This window comes from Equus caballus, chromosome 7 (genome assembly GCF_041296265.1).
Source record: "Equus caballus isolate H_3958 breed thoroughbred chromosome 7, TB-T2T, whole genome shotgun sequence".
Lineage (NCBI taxonomy): Eukaryota > Metazoa > Chordata > Mammalia > Perissodactyla > Equidae > Equus > Equus caballus.
In genome coordinates this window covers 51,757,647-51,777,512 of record NC_091690.1, presented here as the reverse complement: position 1 = coordinate 51,777,512, position 19,866 = coordinate 51,757,647, and the positions used below count along the sequence as shown (strand labels likewise).

The 19,866-nt window shown below is 56.0% G+C and overlaps 1 protein-coding gene across 14 annotated transcripts in view; it reads left to right on the top strand.

The window, feature by feature from the left end:
* The window catches only part of DNM2 (dynamin 2), a 78,608-nt gene that overhangs the window by 8,974 nt on the left and 49,768 nt on the right, over positions 1-19,866 (top strand). For all 14 annotated transcript variants that reach the window (XM_070274095.1, XM_070274092.1, XM_070274098.1 and 11 more), the window contains exon 2: positions 17,850-17,923. In XM_070274095.1, the coding sequence (XP_070130196.1) occupies positions 17,850-17,923 (74 nt within the window). The remainder of the gene's footprint in view (positions 1-17,849; positions 17,924-19,866) is intronic.

The following is a 19,866-nucleotide window of genomic DNA, read 5'->3' as shown; positions in this document are numbered from 1 at the left end:
TGTTTGTTGAATGAATGTCCGTAGAAACCAGACTTGGGTTGATTTCACTGCACTCACGGTCATGGAGAAGGGGCTGGAAGACGGCCCCAGACTCGGCCCTGGGGGCTCACAGCCCGCCCGGGGCGTGCAGGACCATGGCCAGCCGAGGGGCAGGGGTGCTCCGGGGACAGCAGCCAGTGCATCTTCTTTCCGGGGAGGGCTGTGGTTCGCCCAGCTGACACGGAGGAATAACCGTGTTAGACAAAGACCCCCAGGCTGGCCTGGCATGGGTGTCCCTCTGGGCTGGCTTCCCCAGCTGTAAGAGGGGGCCCTCCCCAGGCTGCGGTGACGGATGCCCCGTCCAGCTGCCAGTGGGGGCCCCCGACTCTCACTTGCTGCCTTGGTGCCAGGCAGCCCGGTCAGGAGTGAGCCCTGCTCGGCCCGGGTCCTCGAGCATCCCCGAGGTCTCAGGCCTCCCCTCCTCCCATGGATGCCAGGTGCCCTCCCGGACCAAGAACGAGGTGCTGGGGGTCATTGCTTCTCAGCCCTGGCAGCCCCTTCGGATCCACCACAGGGAGTGGTCATAAAATGCCGGAGCCCAGTGCCAGACCCTCCTAGACCGGCCTCAGACTCCGGGGGATTCCAGCCATGGGCCGCGGCGTGGAGCACTGCGGCTCCAGGGAACTTGAGCCTGCTTGGACCGCAGACGTGGGCTGTGGACAAGTGGGCGGCTGGCAGAACCGTCCAGGGCCCCGGGGGCACCCCCACGCCCAGCCGTGGCAGGCGGCGTCCCGGAGACTGCCCCGTGACACATTTCTCAGTGATAAGAGTCTTTTGGGGCTGGCAGCCGAGTGGAGCAGGCAGGAGCAGTCCCAGCTGGGGTGACACCCGGCTGCCGGGTGATACGCCCTGGCACGGCCAGGCCACTCCCGGAGGAAGCCCTGTGGCAGGTCGGGGACACGGGCCCGTCTGTCCCAGGCTGCGGGGCCCTTGTCTTCTGTGCTGCTGGGCAGGGTCCTTCTGGAGGGTCCCAGCCTCCTCACCCGGGAGGCCCCCAGCTGGCTTTGAGGACAAGGCCTTCAGAAGTTTTCTATGGGGTGGGGTTTGGGGTGCCAGGGATGTCTAAATCAAGATCAGGGGCCTGTGACTGGAGGCCGTGAGCCCCCGACTCAGCTGGAGGAGCCTTCCTGTGGTTGGGTTGGCATGCCTGCTTGTCTCGCAACACCCAGTTCCCCTTGTCTGGGCGGAAGCCCTTGCGACGGAGGCCAGCTCCCGTGGCGTCTGTCCTGGGGCCCCGCCTGGCACAGGTCACAAGGGAGCTCAGGGCAGGCCGCTCTCCGAGGCTGGGAGGTCCCACTGGAACACACTGCCAGCACCAGATGAGAAAGGACATGCCAGCTTGATTTTTCAACTCTTTCGTGAATTACAAGTTATTCAACTGTTGACCCATTGTAAAAAAAATCCCCTCTGCAGGACGGGCACAGAGCGAGGCCGAGCTTCCTATTGCCCTTTGCGAGAGCCACTCCCATCAGCCTGTGGCTCTTGTCACATCCTTCCTCCAGCTTTCTGTGTGTGAGTGTCCCCTGTCCCCCCCAATGCCTCCATAAGTCCATCTTTGGCACTCTGAAGTCTCAGCAGAATGTGACCACCTCGTGCCAAATCCCTGCTATTTACTGTCAAAAGGGGTTTTGCTGCCGCCTTCTTTTTTTTTTCTTGGTGAGGAAGATTGGCTCTGAGCTAACATCTGTACCCATCTTCCTCTATTTTCTGTGGGACGCTGCCATAGCACGGCTTGTCAGGCCGTGTCATGTCCGCACCCAGGATCCAAATCGGCGAAGCCTGGGCCAGCAAAGCAGAGCGTGCAAGAACTTAACAACTACGCCACCAGGCTGGCCCTGCCTTCATTTTGTTTTCAGTAAACCTTTTTTTGGGAATAATTGTAGATTTACAGAAAGTAAATAAGCTTTGAATTTACGGAAGAGTTGCAGAGATAGAACAGACGGCTCCCGTATACCCCACCTGTCTTTCCCTGATGTCAACCCCTTCCCGTGGCCTGTTTCTCACAACTGAGAAGTGAACCTTGGAATGTTGTCATCATTAACGGCAGCCAGACTTTGTTCAGCTCTCCCACGGTTTTCTGTCCCAGGGCCCCATCCAGGATCCCCCACATTGCATGTCATCGTCACCTCCTCAGTCTCTGCTCATCTGTGGCAGCGCCACAGTCATTCCTTGCTTTGACGACCTTGCTGTTTCGCAGAATGTCCCTCAGTTTGGGTTTATCTGGTATTTTCTCATGGTTAGACCGAGGCTCTGGGGTTTCGGGAAGAAGACCACGGAGATGAGGTGTCCTTCTCTTCGCCCCCTTTCAGGGGTCTGTGACATCAACAAGGCTTATCGCGGGTGATGCTGACCTTGGTCTCTCCGTTGACCTTGGTCTCTGGGTTAAGGTGGCGTCTGCCAGCTTTCCCCAGTGCTGAGTTACTTTTTCTCCTTTTCCTGCACTATCCTTTGAAAGCCTCGAGGGTTTTTTTTTTGTTTTTTGAGGAAGATTAGCCCTGTGCTAGCATCTGCTGCCAATCCTCCTCTTTTTGCTGAGGAAGACTGGCCCTGAGCTAACATCCGTGCCCATCTTCCTCTACTTTATATGTGGGACGCCTACCACAGCATGGCTTTCCAAGCAGTGCCATGTCCATACCCAGGATCTGAACTGGCAAACCCCAGGCCGCCGAAGTAGAATGTGCGAACTTAACCGCTGCGCCACCGGGCCGGCCCCTCGAGGGTTCTTTTGAATGTAATTGTTTACTGGGAAATATGTGCAACATGGCCCCGAGTTCCAGACTCTCAGACAGGAGGCTTCGGCGGCTCCTGCAGAGTCCCGGTGGCAGCCTCTTCCTCGTCTCCTGTGCATCCTCCCAGGTGCTCAGTGCAAATAAAGAGAATTCGAGTGTGTGTTTTTCTCCTTCCCTCCCCCGGACACAGCTTTACACCCAGTTTCCACTGTTACATCACAGTATTTCTTGGGGATCTTCGGTATCCACACACAGAGAGCTCATTTATCTTTTTTCCCTCCCTCGAGGTGTAATTTACATACAGTAAACACCGCCCGTTTTAGCACACAGTTCTGCAGGTTTTGACGAATGCAGAGAGTTGTGTAACCGCCACGACCATCAGCACGTAGAATGCCTCCGTCACCCCCCACAATCCTCCTGTGCCCTTTTGTAGTCACCCCTCTCCCATCTCCTGCCCCTGCCACCTGCCGATCGCTTCTCCACCTATGGTTTTGCCTTTTCCAGAATGTCCCAGAAATGAACTCAGGCGACCTTTTGAGTCTGGCTTGTTTCTCTCTGCATGATGCGTTTGTGAGCCATCAGGCTGTGGGCATCGACAGTTCGATCCTTTTTATAGATGAGCAGTATTTCTGGACCGCTGTCTGTTTCACCGTCACCCCCTGAAGGACGTGGGGTCGTCTCCAGTTTTTGGTGATTATGAACAATGCTGATATAAACATTCATGTGCAGGTTCCCGTGTGGCTCAGAAAGACGTTTTGAGTTCATTTTGTACGCCTTAGGAGGTGTAGGTTGAGGTTTACAGTTTTGTTTTTTTTTGCGTGTGAATGTCCAGTTGTTCAAGTCCTACTTCTTGCAAAGACCCCTCTTTCTCCGTGGAGTTGTCTGCGTCGGAAATCAGTTGGCCGTATTTGCGTGGGTCCATTCTGTGTGTCTGACCTTTGGCCAAAGCCACGTTTCTTTATTACTGGGGCTTTATAGTAGGTCTTGAAATCAGGCCGGGTGAGTCTGCTTTGTTCTTCTTTTACAAAATTGTTTTGGCTAGTCCAGTTCCTTTGCCTTATATGTGAATTTTAGCGTCAGCTTGTTGATTTCTCCAAAAAAGATCTGTGTGTGTCAGTACGTGGAGAGCTTCGCTGTTAGTTTTTATAACTGTGTTATTCTGTCCGACATTGCCACTCACCTGGACGGGTGCAGTCGCCTCCTCCTAAGTCACTCCCCCCTACCCCGGGCCGTTCTCCCTACGATGGCCAGAAGGAGCCTGTTGAGAACCTGCCTCCCCTCTGCTCAGAACCTGCCATGGCTCCCAGCTCCCTCAGTGTAAGAGCTAAAGTCCTCACTGCCTTCAGAAGGCCCTGCATGGTCTCCTTCTCCCCTCCCCACCCCAGCACTTGTCTCCCCTCCTCTCCCCCAACTCCTGCCTTACTTGCTCTCTTCTAGCCACACTGGGCTCCTTACTGTTCCTCAAACATTTCTGACACAGTCCCACCTCAGGGCCTTTGCACAAGCTGGTTCCACTGCCTGGAAAGCTATTCCCCTCAGATAGCCCTGTGGCTCATTTGTCACCTCCATCAGGCCTCTGTGCTCAGATGAATCCTCAAGAGGCCCTCCGTGGCCACTCTGCTAACATGCCCCCACCTTGTTACCCCATCCTCTTGTCCTGTTTAATTTTTGTAGGAAGCATTTGTCACTCCCCGTCATCGTCCTACCTGCTTATTTGGTTCATTGACCGTCTCCACCCAGTAGAAGGTGAATGCCTGATGGCGGGGCCTTGCTCCTGGGTCGGCCCCGGCCCCTGGCACGGTGCCTCATGTGTATTAGATGCTCCAGACCCCGTCCCCCTCTCCATGTCAACTCCCCTACCTGTGTCTCAGTCACTTAGCGGGACTCAGTCAGCAGAGACAGCCAAGCCTGGGCTGCCACGCGGCGGGTGGTCACACGCTCATCAACCATGCCGCAGAGAAGTGGAGGCTTCGGCTAAGATCCAGGTCACAGAGGGGCCGAGGCTGGGGAGGGCAGGCTGAGGGCTGGCCGCCGGCAGCCGGCTGGTTTATGTGGCTCCGCAGTGGGTTTATCTTGAAGACGTTTGATGGACCTGTTCCCGGCTGGTACATGGGTTGCATCTGTGCAGTTTAAAACTTTTCTTTTATTATAACATCTTTATATAATTCACACACCATAAAATTCACCCTTGGCAAGTAGACTACTCAGTGGTTTTTAGCGCATGCGTAGAGTTGGGCAACCGTCACCACTCTCTCGTTTCAGAACATTTTCATGTCCCCAAAGACACTGCCTGGTAAGCAGTCACTCCCCACCCCGGCTCCTGGCAACCACTCGTCTTTCTCGCTAGGAATTTGCCCATTCTGTATGTTTCATCTAAGTGGACTCGCACACCTGGTGGCTTTCTGCGTCTGTCTTCTTTCACTTGGCAGAGTGTGTTCAGGCTTCCTCTTTATCACAGCACGTATCAGAACGTCCTTCCTTTTTATGGCTGAATAATACTCTATCGTGTGGCTAGACCGTGTTTTGTTTCCCAGTCATCTGTTGATGGACATTTGGGTTGCTGCCACTCCCTGGCTGTTAGGAACAGCGCTGCTGTGAACGTTTGTGTCTAAGTGTTCGTGTGGACGTGTGTGTTCGTTTCTCTTGGGGATGTGCGTACAGTTGAATTGCTGAGTCATGTGGTAATCTTTATGTGTAACCTTCTGAGAACCTGCCAGCCTGTTTTGCACGGTGGCTGCACCATTTTACATTCTCAGCAGCAGCGGCGGAGGGTTCCATTTGCCCCGCATCCTCACCGACACTTGTTAACACGTGTCTTCTTAAATCCAGCCTCCTGTTGAGTATGAAGTAGTATTTTGCTCCTTGTTGGCTTTTTCATTTCCCTAATGACTAACTATGATCTTTTCTTGTTTTTATTGGTCATTCGTATCTCTTCTTTGAAGAAATGTCTGTTCACATCCCTTGTCCATTTTTTAATTGGGTTATTTGTCTTTTTATTGTTGATTCATAAAAGTTCTTTATGTCTGGTATCAAGATTGGTCCTTTCTAGGATAAATGATTTGCAGATATTTTCTCCCATTATGTGGGTTGTCTTTTCACTTTCTTTGAAGCAGAAGCATTTTACGTTTTGATGACGTCTCATCTATCTATTTTTTCTTTTGGTGTCGTCTCCAAGAAACCATTGCCCAATCCATGCAGGTCATGAAGATTTACTTTTCAATTTCCTTTTAAGTATTTTGTAGTTTTAGCTCTTACATTTAGGTTTCTGATCCATCTTGAGTTTATATATGGTGTGAGGTAGGGGTCCAGCTTCATTCTTTCACGTGTAGCTATCCAGGTGCCCAGCACCATTTATTGAAAAGACTCTTCTTTCCTTATTGAATGGTCCTGGCACCTGGTTTGAAAATCAGTTGACCAGAAGTGCAAGAGGATGTTTCTGGACTCTTAAATCTATTTCATTGATCTTTATGTTTACTCTGAAGCCAGTACCACACCATCTTCATTACTCTGCCTTTGTAATCAGTTTTGAAATTGGGGAGTGAGTCCTCCAACTTTGTTCTTCTTTTTCAAGCTTGTTTTGGCTATTTCGGGTCCCTCGCATTTCCCTATGAATTTTAGGATCAGCTTATCAGTTACTGTAAAAAATGCTGTTGGGATTTTGATTGGCGTTGTATTAAATCTGTAGATCAATTTGGGAATTATTACCATCTCAACAATATTACGTCCTTCAGTCTATGAACACAAGATGCCATTTCATTTATTTAGGTCTTTCATTTCTTTCAACAGTGTTTCTTAGTTTTCATTGTAAATGTTTTGTGCTTCTTTTGTTAAATTTGTTCCTACGTATTTTATTTTTTTGATGCTATTGTAAATGGAATCGTTTCCTTAATTTCATTTTCATATTGTTCACTGCTGGTGTGTAATAATATACCTGATTTTTGTTTATTGGTCTTGCTCTTCTTTCTCTAGATTCTTAAATGGAAGGTTAAATTTTGATTTGAAATCTCTCTTCTTTTTAAAAAAGTAAAATATTTGTTGCTGGGGTTGGCCTGGTGGCACAGCGGTTAAGTTTGCACGTTCTGCTTTGGTGGCCCAGGGTTCGCCGGTTTGGATCCCGGGTGTGGACATGGCACTGCTCATCAAGCCATGCTGTGATAGGCATCCCATATATAAAGTAGAGGAAGATGGGCAGGGATGTTAGCTCAGGGCCAGTCTTCCTCAGCAAAAACAGGAGGATTGGCAGCAGATGTTAGCTCAGGGCTAATCTTCCTCAAAAAAAAATTGTTTCTAATTAAAGTTTTTTTAAAAAAACTTTCTTGAGGTAGAATTGATGTACAAAAACTTGCAATCTTTCTTCTTTTTTAATATAGGTGCTTACATCTGTAAATGTCCCTCTGTCTACTGCTCTAGCTGTAGCCTATGAGTTTTGGTATGTTGTGTTTTCATCACTCATCTCAAAGTATTTTCTCATTTCCCTCTGATTTCTTCTTTGACTCATTGGTTATTTAGGAATGATTGTTTAATTTCCACATACTTGTGAATTTCCCCAAATTCCCTTCTGTCGTGGATTTCTAACTTTATTCCATTGTGGTCAGCGAACATAGTTTGTATGATTTCAGCCCTTTTCCAGTTATTGAATCTTGTCTTATGGCCCAACCTCAAATCCGGCCTCTCCTGAAGCTTGTTCCTTGTGCCCTTGATGAGGGCGTGTGTTCTGCTGGCGTTGGGCGCGGTGATCGCTCTGTGTCTGTTAGATCTTGTTGGTTTATGGCGGTGTTCACGTTTTCTATTTCCTTGTTGACCTTTCGTCCACTGTTCGATCCACTATTGAAGGTGGGGTGTTGACGTCTCCAGCTATCACCGTTGAGTTGCCTGTGTTTTCTTTGCCCTGTGCTTGCTTTATGGCTGTGTAGTATTCCTTGTCCCACTAGGTCTGGTCACTCCTCCATGAGCTTTTAGGTCATTTCTAGTTTCCCCTCCTGACAGAGTCCTGGGGCCAGGAGGCTTGTGCGTGTGCTGGGCCCAGGGCTGACCCTGGAAGGGGGTTGCTGGGTTGGAGAGGAGGCGGATCTAGAATCATCTTGCCTGTCCTGCCAGGAAAGGCTGTGCCAGGGTCCTTCTCGAGGTGCCCAGGGTAGGGTGCCCTTTCCCTGTCACCCTTGTGAGCTGTCTTGTGGAATAGGGCCCCGTGTATGCTGGCCTTCACGTGACTCGTCCCCTAGTCCTGCCAACACCCTGACAGGTAGGCACTGTTATTGTCCCGTTTTACTGACGGAGAAACCAAGGTGCAGGACATGACGGCCCTTGTCCAGGTCTCCGTCTGGCCGCAGGCTCTGCTCTCCAGGTTGTCCTGACAGGGCCGTGACTGCCCTCCTGTCCCGAGCCCAGGGCTCCTTTCTGTCTTTGTTCCCAGACATGTGGTGCGGTGACCGGGATGGTGCCGGCAGATGGGGACAGGAATGAGGTGGGTTGGGTCTGTGTGTCATTGTTAGCTGTGTGGCTTTGGTCCGGGTGACCTAGCTTCTCTTGCCTCAGTTTCCCCGTTTGAGAAATGGAGTTGGCAAGAGCCCCTGCGAAGGTGAAAAAGGGCCTCATGTGCACGGAGCTCTGCGCGTGGCCTGTGTGTCATATGCCAGCTGCTCTTGCTGTTCACGCCTCAGCAGGCATTTATTGAGCACCTGCTGTGTGCCAGACACCATGCTGGGTGCTGGGGACCCAGCAGTGAACAAAGCAGACAAGAATCCCTGTCCTCGCGGGGCTGACAGTCCAGAAGGGGCCCAGGAGGAGGAAGGAAGCAGAGATGCTGGGGTGACAGCAGAGGGCGTGCAGGGGGAGGGGACAGAGCTGGGCCTGGGGGCAGGTGGGGTGGGGGGCTCTCTCCCAGGAGGCGCCATCGAGCCAGGGTGCGAAGGAGGAATGGAGGGCACTGTGGGGCATCTGATGGCACGAGCAGCCCAGGCCGAGGGAGTGGCAGGGTGGTGACAGGATGCTGGTGCAGGGCCTTGTGGGTTCAGGGAGGACGCTGGAAGCCACGGGTGGGTTTTCAGTGCATGTGCAGCGGGGTCTGACTCACAGTGTGGAAAGCTCTGCCTGGCTGCTGGGCTGTGAACACATGCGGCAGGGACAGCAAGGTGGCAGCAGTGTGGCTGTGACCAGGGACTTCGCCTCAGGAGCTTGGGACCGAGCAGGGGAGAAGGGCACAGTGACAGCAGAGCCAGGCAGTACCAACAGGAGTTGCCGGGAGATGGGCCATCCCGGGTCCTGTGCCACTGCGCCCGGTGCTCCTGCATGGTTCCTCGTGGTGGCACCCTATCATGCTGCTTGAGGCTCTGGGAAGGAGGCGGGGGTGTTGTGCTTGTCCCCAGAGGCCACTGCCCACTCTCCTGCTCCAAGGGAGGAGCCTGCAAGGATGGTCCGAGGACACTGGGAGTGGATGAGGCGCCGCCCGGCTTCCTGCCTGGGTTTTTACCGACGTCCTGCCTCCAGGTGCAGCTGGCCCTCAGGGTGGTGACATCCGCAGAGCTGGGAACGCATGTGTGGCCAGCCCCCGTACAGGCACCTGCGCTGTCCCCTCTCGTCCCTGCCACACCCTGTTTACAGCTGAGGACACAGAGCCCAGGATGGGAGTGATCTTGTCGCCAAGGTGACAGTGTGGCTCAAGCCTTCTGCTGCAGGGCAGAGCAGAGAGGACATCGTTCGGGGGACCCCCGGGGGGGCAGAGTTGAGGGCTCAGGTCCCAAGACACCAGCGGTTTCCACGTCACCCTGGGCCGTGCTGCTTGGCTGACCACTGGCCTTGGGCTTGTCAGTCCACCCGGAAAGTTGCAGGTTAATATTTGCCGGCTGTAAAGGCATATGAAAGTTATAAAAGAGCGACGTTCAGATGGCGTTGGAGACTATAAAATGGGAAGGCTTCGTCCTCGCTCCATAGACAGCCCCCATCCAGGGCTCAGGGCGTCACCTCCACGCCTGTTGTCCCTGCACAGGCAGGCAGTGTGCACAAGAATTAAAAAAGTCAGAGTTGGGGGTCCTGATCGATTCTGCGCACGCACTCTGCTTTCAGCCCCGCGGCCTGGCCTGCTTCCTGGGCCAGCTCTGGGGTTGATGTGGCCCGCTCTCTGCTGGTGGGCAGCTGGGGGGTTCATGGCTTTCACTCCAGGCAGCACTGCCGCAGGGACTGGCCGTCCTTGCAGACCCACTCAGGAGAATGAAAACAGGGTGACGTGGGGCGGGGGGGGTCCAGTCAGGGACAGTCAGGCCTTTCGGAGGAGGTGCCCTCTGAGCTGAGTCTTGCGTGACCAGAGGAAGCCAGGATTGTGGAAAGGCTCAGAGGAGACGATCATTCCAGACAGGGCATCAGGATGTGCAAAGGCCCTGAGGCAGGAATAGGTCTGGCCTCCTTGCGTACCTTGACCTCCAGTATGCCTGGAGGGAGTGAGCAAGGTGGAGGTGGGGGCTGAGGGTAGGGAGGTGACGCAACAGTTGCTCAGGGCCTCGGAGGCCCTGGGGACACTTTGGAGAAAAGGAGGGACATGATCAGACTTAAATTGTATTGAGTTTCCCTTTGATCGAATGGGGCACATGGTCTCTTTTGGGCCCCGTGGAAAGAACTTTGCAAACCCTTCCAAATGCCCTCTGAGGCAGGTGACGTGACCCCCACTTAACAAATGAGGAAACCGAGGCACCAAGAGATGACCTGCCCTGCACAGATTGTCCGGAAAGGAGATGGCAGCCTCTGGATTCTGGTTGGGGTCTGAGGCCCAGGGCCCGGCGGCTTGTCGCCATGGGCCACTTTCCTGCTTCTGCCCCTGGCCTGGCCGCCAGATGAGACCACAGAGCAGGTGACACTATGGCTGAGTGCCAGGGGTGGGGCTGACTTCAGAACCTGCAAGATTCCTGCGCAGGGAGGGGCCTGCTGGGAATTTGGTGAAGGGGCGGCACCCAGGAGGGGGTTGTGCAAGCCGGCCGGGCGCCATCCTGTCTCGCCCCGGCTGCCTCAGTCTTCTCTCCTGTACAGTGGCACGTTTGGGCCTCCATCATGCAAGTTTCGGTCACCTGACTCCGTATTGGGAGCTAGGAAGAGCCCCGAGAACGTGCCAGGCAGAGGGCCGTGCCCCCATGAGGCTGCCACTCTGTGTGGGTGGGAGGGTGGGAAGGGACACACCGCAGCCACGTGAACCAGCCAGTGTAGTGGAAGATGCCGGTTATGAGTCGAATTGAGGACTGAGCTGGATGGTGTGTGACAGAAGGGAGCTGCTTCCTCTTGGGGTTGGGGCGTAGGGAGGAGACAGTTTGGCCGGGAGTTGCCAGCTGGCCATGTGAATGCTGCAAGGGTTCCAGGCTGAGGGCACAGCCAGTGCAAAGGCCCTGAGGCAGGACTATGTCTGCTGTGTTTGGGGAACATGGAGGAGGCCAGTGTGGCAGAAACGTGAACGACAGGGAGAATAGGAAGAGGGAGGGTAGAGAGGTGACTGGGGTGACCATGCAGGGCCTTCTGGCCACCCTGGGGAGACCAGAGGTGGGAGGTGAGGGTGGGCAGCCTGAGAGGACTCCCTGCACTGGTCCAGGCAGGCGCCAGTGGGCAGGCCTCATGGCCTTGGATGTGGCAAGGAAGGGGCCAATTCAGGCTCCATCTGGAGGTGGAGCCAGCGGGACTTGCTGCTGGGCAGGGTCGGGATGAGATGTGGGAGGAGCCCGGCTCTGTGGTCCGAATCAGGGGCATAACCACTCTGCTGACCCTTGGAGTGGCCACAAGGATGCAGTGGCATCTGCCCGGTGACACTGAGTGTGGGCTGGGTTCCAGGGGACCAGTGGTTACTGTTTGATGGTGTCAGGAGGGGGTGCAGACAAGGCAGGGATGAGGCCGGGACCCAGTGGGGTGTGCGGTTGGATGTCGAGGCTGCATGATGAGCTCTGCTTCTATTCTAGCAAAACCACAAAGGAGGCCCCCCAGGTGGGTGGGGGTGACTGGGGCCTCTGCCTCGTTGGTGTCCCACTGTGTTCCCATCCCAGCCCTGCTCCTTCCTTGCTGAGTGGCCTGTGGCAGTCCTGAAACTTCGAGCCTTCGTCTCCTTGTCTGTGAAATGGGAGCATCGGCCCTACGTCATGCCTTTGGTGTCGCTTGAGTTTCCCGAGATGTTGCCCAAGATGGGGTTAGGGCCGGGCCAGGCAGGCGGCTGGTGCTTCCTGTATAGGCTCATGTCAGAGCCAAGAGAGCGGGCCAGGTGTGGTCGGGCCCTGGGGCCTGGGGCTCCTGCTGGGGACTCCTCTTGTGGCTGGCACTGTGCTGAGGCCTCCCAGCCACACTGGGGCTCTGAGTGACCCCGCGAGTATATGGTGATGAGGAAGGGATCCAGCCCAAGGTGCTGGCCGGGCCTCCTGCCACCAGGTTGCCCTGGCGCAGGGTGGCCTGGGCCCTCACCAGCTCAGGGTCAGCCTTCCAGCGGACTCATCCTCTGCTGCCTTGTCTGTTTGTTTTCCCTCCCCCACCCCCCACCCGTGCCCCTGGGGTTTTGGCCCCCATTGTTCCCTGCACTCAGGCGTCCGCCCTAGTCGGGGCTGGAAGCCAGTCAAAGGGCTCCTGGTGGGGCCTGTACTCTGTCCACAGACAGTAAATAAACAGCCTGGGCTTCCGGCCTGCCCGTGGTGCTGCCTCCTGGCATGCCCGCCTCTCCTTGCCCCCGACAGCGCCCTCAGCTTCCAGGGGGAGGTGGCCCATTTTAGAGCTTGGAAACTGAGGCGCCAGGGGCTGAAGGGACTGGCGCCAGGTTACACGGCCAGCCGGGCCCTCCATGTGGGTGGGTGGTGTCCTCCCATCCCACAGATGGCCGGGCCAGTGCCCAGAGAGGGCAGAGCCCTGCCCAGGGCCACACAGCTCATGGAGGCAGAGCTGGGCTTTGAATCCAGGCTTCTGGCTCCAGAGTCCTTGTTGCTCCCGGCCATTCCACAAACATTTAATGAGCACTTGCTGTATGCCAGGCTCTGTTCTAGGAGCTGGAGATGGAGCAGACCAGGCCGGGTGCAGAAGTCCTCGCAGAAGTCCCCAGACCAGACCTCTGCTGGGGGCCACGTTGGTGGGAGCGGGAGGGGCGTGCATCTGGGAGGGAGGGGTGCCATCCACTGCATCTGCCCACGGGGTGTGGGCAGGGCCTGCGGGGAAGGGTTTCCTGGCAGAGGGGACAGCTCCTGCAAAGGCTTGGAGGCCAGAACTGCAGGAGGGATCCCAGAGGCCTGGGGTGCCGGGTCGGGGGTGCTGGGGGGTGGGATGGGCAGGTGGGGGACCCTGTCAGACCTGGGATTGGTCCTGTGGGCTCTGTGGGAGGAAGGCTTGGGGCTCAGGTCTTTGATTTAGAAAGCTAACAACAGGGGCCGGCCCCGTGGCTGAGTGGTTGAGTTCGCGCGCTCTGCTTCAGCGGCCCAGGGCTTCGCTAGTTCGGATCCTGGGCGCGGACATGGCACCGCTCATCAGGCCACGCTGAGGCGGCATCCCACATGCCACAGCTAGAAGGACCCACAACTAAAATATACAACTATGTATTGGGGGGATTTGGGGAGAAAAAGCAGAAAGAAAAAAAGAAAGAAGATTGGCAACAGTTGTTAGCTCAGGTGCCAATCTTTAAAAAAAGAAAGAAAGCTAATAACAGATAACCCAGGAGCAGGCTGGGTGGGAAGGAGGCCAGGGGCTGGAATGATCACATTTAACACTGAACACCTACTGTGTGCCAGGGAACAAGACAGACCCGAGATCCTATCCTGGGGAGCTGACTTTGGGGGAGGAACAGATAAGTGACAGTTACTGCTCTGGAGAAAGATGGAGGTGGCCAGGAGGGAGGCGGTTGGAGCTGTGAATAAGAGTGGGCGGAGTCTCTCTAGGGAGGGGTCATTTGAGCCAGAGCTGTGGGGAGCGAGGCATGGGGCGCCTGTCGTGTTTGGCACCCAGTTGCCCTCCGAGGTAGGTGGAGTTACCCTGTCTTCATGATCAGGAAGCCCAGACGAGAGAGGCAGGGAAGCCGGCTCAAGGTCACACAGCACAGAGGCGGCCAAGCCAGGACCAGAACGCAGGCCACCCTAGGTGCACAGTGGTCATTTGCAGCAACGGCAAGGAGAGATGAGGAGAGTGGTGGGCGCTTTGAGTCACAGGGAAGGACTTGGTGACCCTGTGGCACGTGGGGTCAGGGAGGAGGAAGCAGATGACTGAGGCTTGATGTCGCCCCCAGATACGTGGACAGTCAGCGTTCCGGGCAGAGCCACTGGGGACTCGGTTTCCTTCCCCCAGGCAGGCAGGAAGGCCCCAAGAGCGCTCCTGCTCCGTGTGCCAGGAAGCCCTGCGGGTGGCCTCGGGGCACAGCCGGACAGGCCCTTCCTCCCGGCAGCCCTGGGAGAGTCCTGGGGGCTGCTGTTGGGGGGCTGTTGGAGCTGAGGGTGGGTGTCGATGCCCTTTCTGCTCAGCAGTCGGAAGCTCCTGGAAGCGCAGTGGGACAAGACTCAGGGCTCCGGGCGCTCCCAGCCTGGTGTGCAAGGCCGTGCACGCTGTCCAGCCTCGTCCTTCAGCCTCCTCCCACCGGGCTCTGCCTCCCCCGCCGGCCTGCACCCCCCACTCCTCCTTCGCTCGCCACCAAGTCCCCGCCTGGAAAACTGCCTCCCCTGCGTGCGCCTGGCGCTCTCGGGTTCTCTCGGGCATCACGCTGGCCCTCATGCTCTTCTGAGGCTGTCATTGTCCCTTGTCACCATTGTGCTCACAGTGCCTGGTCCCCCAGACACGCCCAGAGCAGTCATAGGACAGCCCGTGCCAACCCCAGTGGCCGAAGGCCTGTCCCTCGCAGGGGAGATGCCAGCGGCTCCAAGTCACACGTGTGACCCAGAGGCTGGTGACCTGTGGTCAGGGGCTCAGACCCCATGGCTTTGAGTCCTCACTGCTGTCAACTCCCGGACGCCGGGTGACCTTGGGCAGGTGCCCACCTCTGGGCCTCGCTGCAACCATGAAGTGGCGCTCGCAGACCTGTCTGCTGGATCTTGTCATGTTAAACGAGTGAAATCCATGGAAAGTTCTCAGCTCCTTGCCTGGCACTCCTGAGCACCCCACAGCTGTTAGCTACTCTCTAAACACACAACGTTCTGCCGTCACTAATCCACATGGCTGGTGCAGAATTCAGAGATGTTCCAGAACATTCGATCATTCTCCCTCCCAACAGGCCCCAGCCTCCCTGGGCTCTGTTTTGTTGCTTTTTCGTTTTCTTTAGTCAGAAAACACAGAAAAACCTCGTCTGCATCCTTTGTTTTTCCTCACTTGGTCCACCCAGAAGGAAGTTCCATGTCAGGACCTCAAAAGGTCTTTCTCCCTTTTTTGGGGGGTGCTGCACAGTGGCATGGATGAGCCGTAATGTATTTATTTAGTCTTTAAAGTTCCTTCCATCTGAACTGTCCTTTTGACTGGGAAACTAACAAGATTGTGAGAATTCTGTGGGCACGTTTCAATGGAGCGTTTGCTGTCCTTTCGACCGCAGACTTCCTGAGCCTGGCCTCCCGGGACCTTTACTGAGGTTTCACTTAGATCCAGGAAATCACTCCCATCTTAAGTACACACCTTGAGCTGTTGGACAGATGCACGCACATAGCACAGGTCAAGATAGAGGATGTTGTCATCATTTCCAGAAACTTCTCTCCTGCCCCTTCTATTCACTTCCCTCAGAGCGAACTGATGCCTCTGATTTCTATCGCCAAGACCAGTTTGTCTGGTCAAGTTCGTCTGTATGACTCAGCAAGAGAAACGAGGGCATGTGTCCCCAAGAGCCTCCTATGAGAATGTTGGTGGCAGCTGGATTCGTACTGGCCCCAAACTGGGGATGTCCCATCAACTGGAGCGAGAGCGGACGGACACCCTGGGGTCCATCTGTGCTGGGGAACACAGGTCAGCGATGACAACTAGCTGTCCTCCCGCCCAGCAGGGTCAGGGTTCATTCGCACGTTGCTTCTGTCTTCTTGGGTGGCTGACATGTTCCGCTGTGTCAAAGAGGCAGGGCCTGGGGGGGTGGTGTTCTTGTGAAGGACGTGCACACCGGCACCCTTGCTGTTGGTGGTTCTGTGTCGGATGGCATCTGAGATGCCGCGTCTCTGGTGGGCAAGGTGCCTCCTGTCCCTGCCTCTCAGGTCCCTGCCTGTGAGCCAAGGCCCCGGCCACGTGGATGCTTGAGAGGTTAACAGCCCCAGCAGGCCCACCGTGTCCCTGGGAGAGCCTGGCGTCCCTGCGAAGGGGCGTTGCTCTCCTGGAGACGGCGGGTGCCCCCTGTGGCGAGGGCCATGGTGAAAAGCTGACTTTGGAGTCTGCAGACCAGCATGTGGCCCTTTCTGTCTCCCAGGCCTGCCCACTCTGCACCCCTACATGTGGCTCGCCCCTCATTTCGCCTTCTCAGAGAGACCTGCCCGACCATCCCAGCCCCTAAGTCCTCTTACCCCATAGTGTGTCTTCTTTGTCCCCACCCCCATCTCACGGGGTCTCCATGAGATGTCAGCGCTGGGGTCCCCAGCATCTCCAGTGTGCTCAGTAGGTGTGCGTAATACTTGAGTGAACAAGCGTGTGGCCTTGGCCGCGTCACATAGCAGCTCCACCTGAGTCCCCTTATCCGCCAGAGGGGAGAATGGGACACCACTCGGAGTCACATGGCGTGAAGTGGACATGAGATGCTCCGTGCAGGGCAGGCGTGGCCCCGGGCTCTGAGTCGTCCTCGGGACCCTGATGTCACTGGTGTCACCTTCAGTGTGGAGGGCTGGCTGTGCCGCCAGGGGCTGCGGGCTTCACCCTCCAGGATTCCTACCTGTCCACGGGGCCTTTTTTCCTCTGTTCTGGCCCCTCCCGGCCTCCGAGGTCCTTCTCTGTCTAGCCGGTGCCTGGTCATGGCTGGCCATCTCCCGAACTGCTCTGGGCTCTGTCCAGTATGTGTCCACTGTGTTCTATGTCCCTCCCCATCCTGGGTCCAGCCCCTGTCATTGTGCGTGTGGACCAATGCGGTTGCCTCCTTCCCGCCTCTCGACCCCCACCTTCACCTCTGGAGCCCCCAGAGGGGGCTTTTAAGGCGACGCACCTTTAAAAGCACACATGGCCATAATCTGGCTGTCCCTAAACCCTATCTGGTGGCCTCGCTCTAAGAACGATGACCAGCCTCACCGTGATCTCCGGCACCACCCCACCCCCTCCCCCCCCCGCCCCTCTGGGCACATCCACTCCAGCTCTGGTGCTTGCTGGCAGCTTGCCATTTTACAGGAAACAGCAGAGTCCTTTGCACGACTTTAGTAATCTCTAAAAATGCTGCTTCTGCTTGGGGGCCCACCTGGAGCCCTGCTCATCTTCTTTCCTTTCTGAATGGTCCGGGGTGGCTTCCGGTCTTCCCGCTTTGCGCGAGTCCAGGGGATCAGGGTGAGCCGGGGTGGGTCATGCCTGAGTGTTTCCGTAGTGAAATACACAGCATGTATTTTTTATTAAACAGCTTTATTGAGGGGCCATTTCCATGCCAGGATGTGCACCCATTTCCGATGCAGTGGTTTGTAATAAGCTTATAGTAAATAATTAGTCAACATCACCACACTCTAGTTTTAGAATTATTTCCACCGCCCCAGAAAGCTCTGTCCTCTCTTTTTCCCACCCCCGGGGCAAGCGTTAATGCACTTCCTGCCTCTGTCGATTTATCTTTTCAGGCCATGAAACAGGTCCTGTTTTGCCATCAACCTCTTCCCTTTTATTTAGTCTTTATAGCTTGCTTTATAGCATTACGTTACTTTAAAACGTGTAGCAAATGTACTGATCTCTCTTGGGTCTGGGAGAGATGACACAAAAAGTTGTCAAGGACAGGGCCCTTTGGGTGTGCTGGGGCCGGAGCACAGGCACCAGCCTTCAGTCCAGGCCCTCCCCCGCCCCTCCGTGGCTTCGGGACCCTCCAAGGCTGGAGCCGTCCCCAGTGCCCCGATGGCGTCGGTGTCTTTGCCGAGGTGGCCCAAATTGCAAGCGGGGGTTGCGCCACCACATGTGGTCACACTTGCTGCCCCATAGGCTGGCCTCATGAGTAATTTCTGTCCCTTTCCCCTCCCACAGGGACTTCCTTCCCCGAGGTTCAGGAATCGTCACCCGGCGGCCTCTCATTCTGCAACTCATCTACTCAAAAACAGGTACGCTGGGCGCCTCGGAGCTGCAGTGGGAAGTGAGTGCAGGTCAGGGGCTGGAGCTGGGGTCCCGCGTCTTGGGCTCTGGGGTTTAATTCACGGTTTCCACGGGAACAGGGAGGTTGAAGCCCAATCCGGTGACCCCCACGCCCACCCCAAGCATCCTTAACCATGACCAGGCCGCCAGGTGCCATGTGTGTTTGCTGTGTCGTAGAGCACACGTTTTTGCTGAACACTTTCAAAATCAGTGGCAGACACTGTGACACGTCAACCTGAAATGCTTCAGCGTGCTTCCCTTTGCAATGAGGACACCCTCCTACACGCACAGAGCCACACCCAGGAAGAGCACCCACTCCTGTGTGTTATCTAATGCCCAGTCCATATTCGCCTTGCCGCTTGTGCTCCAGAGCTTTCCAGGCCGGTTTTACAGCTGCTCTCATCAGTCCCATGCTACGCTCCATTGTTGCGTCTCCTTTTCCAGCATCCATTTCGTTTCTTCTTCTTCTTCTTCTTTTTTTTTTTTTGGTGAGGAAGATTGGCCCTGAGCTCACGTCTGTGCCAGTCTTCCTCTATTTTATGTGGGATGCCGCCACGGTGTGGCTTGATGAGTGGTGTGTAGATCCACGCCTGGGATCCAAACCCGTGAACCCCAGGCTGCCGAAGCAGAGCATGCAAACTTAACCATTATGGCACCAGGCAGGCCCCCTGCTTTCATTTCTTTTTAAATCACGACATTGACTTTTGGGAGAGACCTACCCATTGACTACAGAATGGCCCACATGTGGACTTTTTCTGTCCTCCCCTAGGTGGCCTCACTTTATTTCTGTTCTTCCCACACAAGTCTGACATGACCTGGGCACATCTCCCAGCTGGAAACCCACGTGGGCCTCTTCGGAGAGCGTCTGGGGTCTAAGGCTGGAAGGGGAGAGGGGAGCCGTCGGGGACGGGGCCTCTCTCTCCGGAGCCCCCGGGTCTCCGTCCTGCTTCCCCACAGACCTGCAGTCTCAGCCCTGGTCGCTCCAGCACTGATGTGCGTCAGCTTCACCTCCCGGCCGGGTTAAACACCCCCACGCTGCGAAGGCAGCGGACACGCTCCTATTTTACAGAGGGGGAAACTGAAGCCTAGCCAGGTTACCTGCCTGCCTGCCTTTCTGACGGCGCCAGATCTGGGATCGGAGGTCGGCCTCAGACCCAGCTCTCAGCAGTGCAGGGTCTGACCCTCTCCCGTTCATCTTTGACTCCGCCCAGCCCACGGGGGGCGTGGCTCCAGTGCGACGCGGCAGCCGATTGGCCCAGCAGCTCCTCTTTTTTGAGCTCTGCCATGTCATTGGCCACAGGCGAGCCAGTGGGCTGCCTTCTCTGGTTTCAGCTGTCCAATCAGCTGGGCCAGGCCTTTGGCTTTGTTTCCCATTCAGCAGGAGGGCGGGGGGTGGGGCCTGAGAGTCTGCATCTTGAATGAGTTCCCAGGCGATGCTCAGGTTTCTGGCCTCTGGTCACACCCGGAAAACCTCTGCCCCCGTGGGTGGGGGCTGGGCGCTAAGACTGCCCGGGTTCAAATCCTGGCTCTGCAGCTTTCTGCCTGTCTGGCCCCTGGGGAGGGACCGCCGCACACAGCCGTGTCTCCTGTCGGGACAGTGAAGATAATTATAGTGCCGCTTTGGTCCGTGGCTGTGAAGACCTCGTTATCCAATCCACGTACAGCCTGTAGAACGGTGGCTGGCACGCGTGCGGCCCTTGCTGAGTGATGCTGTCCCTGCGGCTGCAGTTTTGTGCTTGCTGCTGGCCTGTTTGGGGACAGCTTGCTGGGGAGACAGGTTGGCTGCCTTCCTGCCCTGAAAGCTCACGGACCGTGTCATGGCGGGAGGCCCTTCCCATCAGCTCCACAATGGCCGTCCCCCAGCGGTGGTCCACTGAGCACTGCATGCCACAGGCTGGGCCAGGGCTGCTGC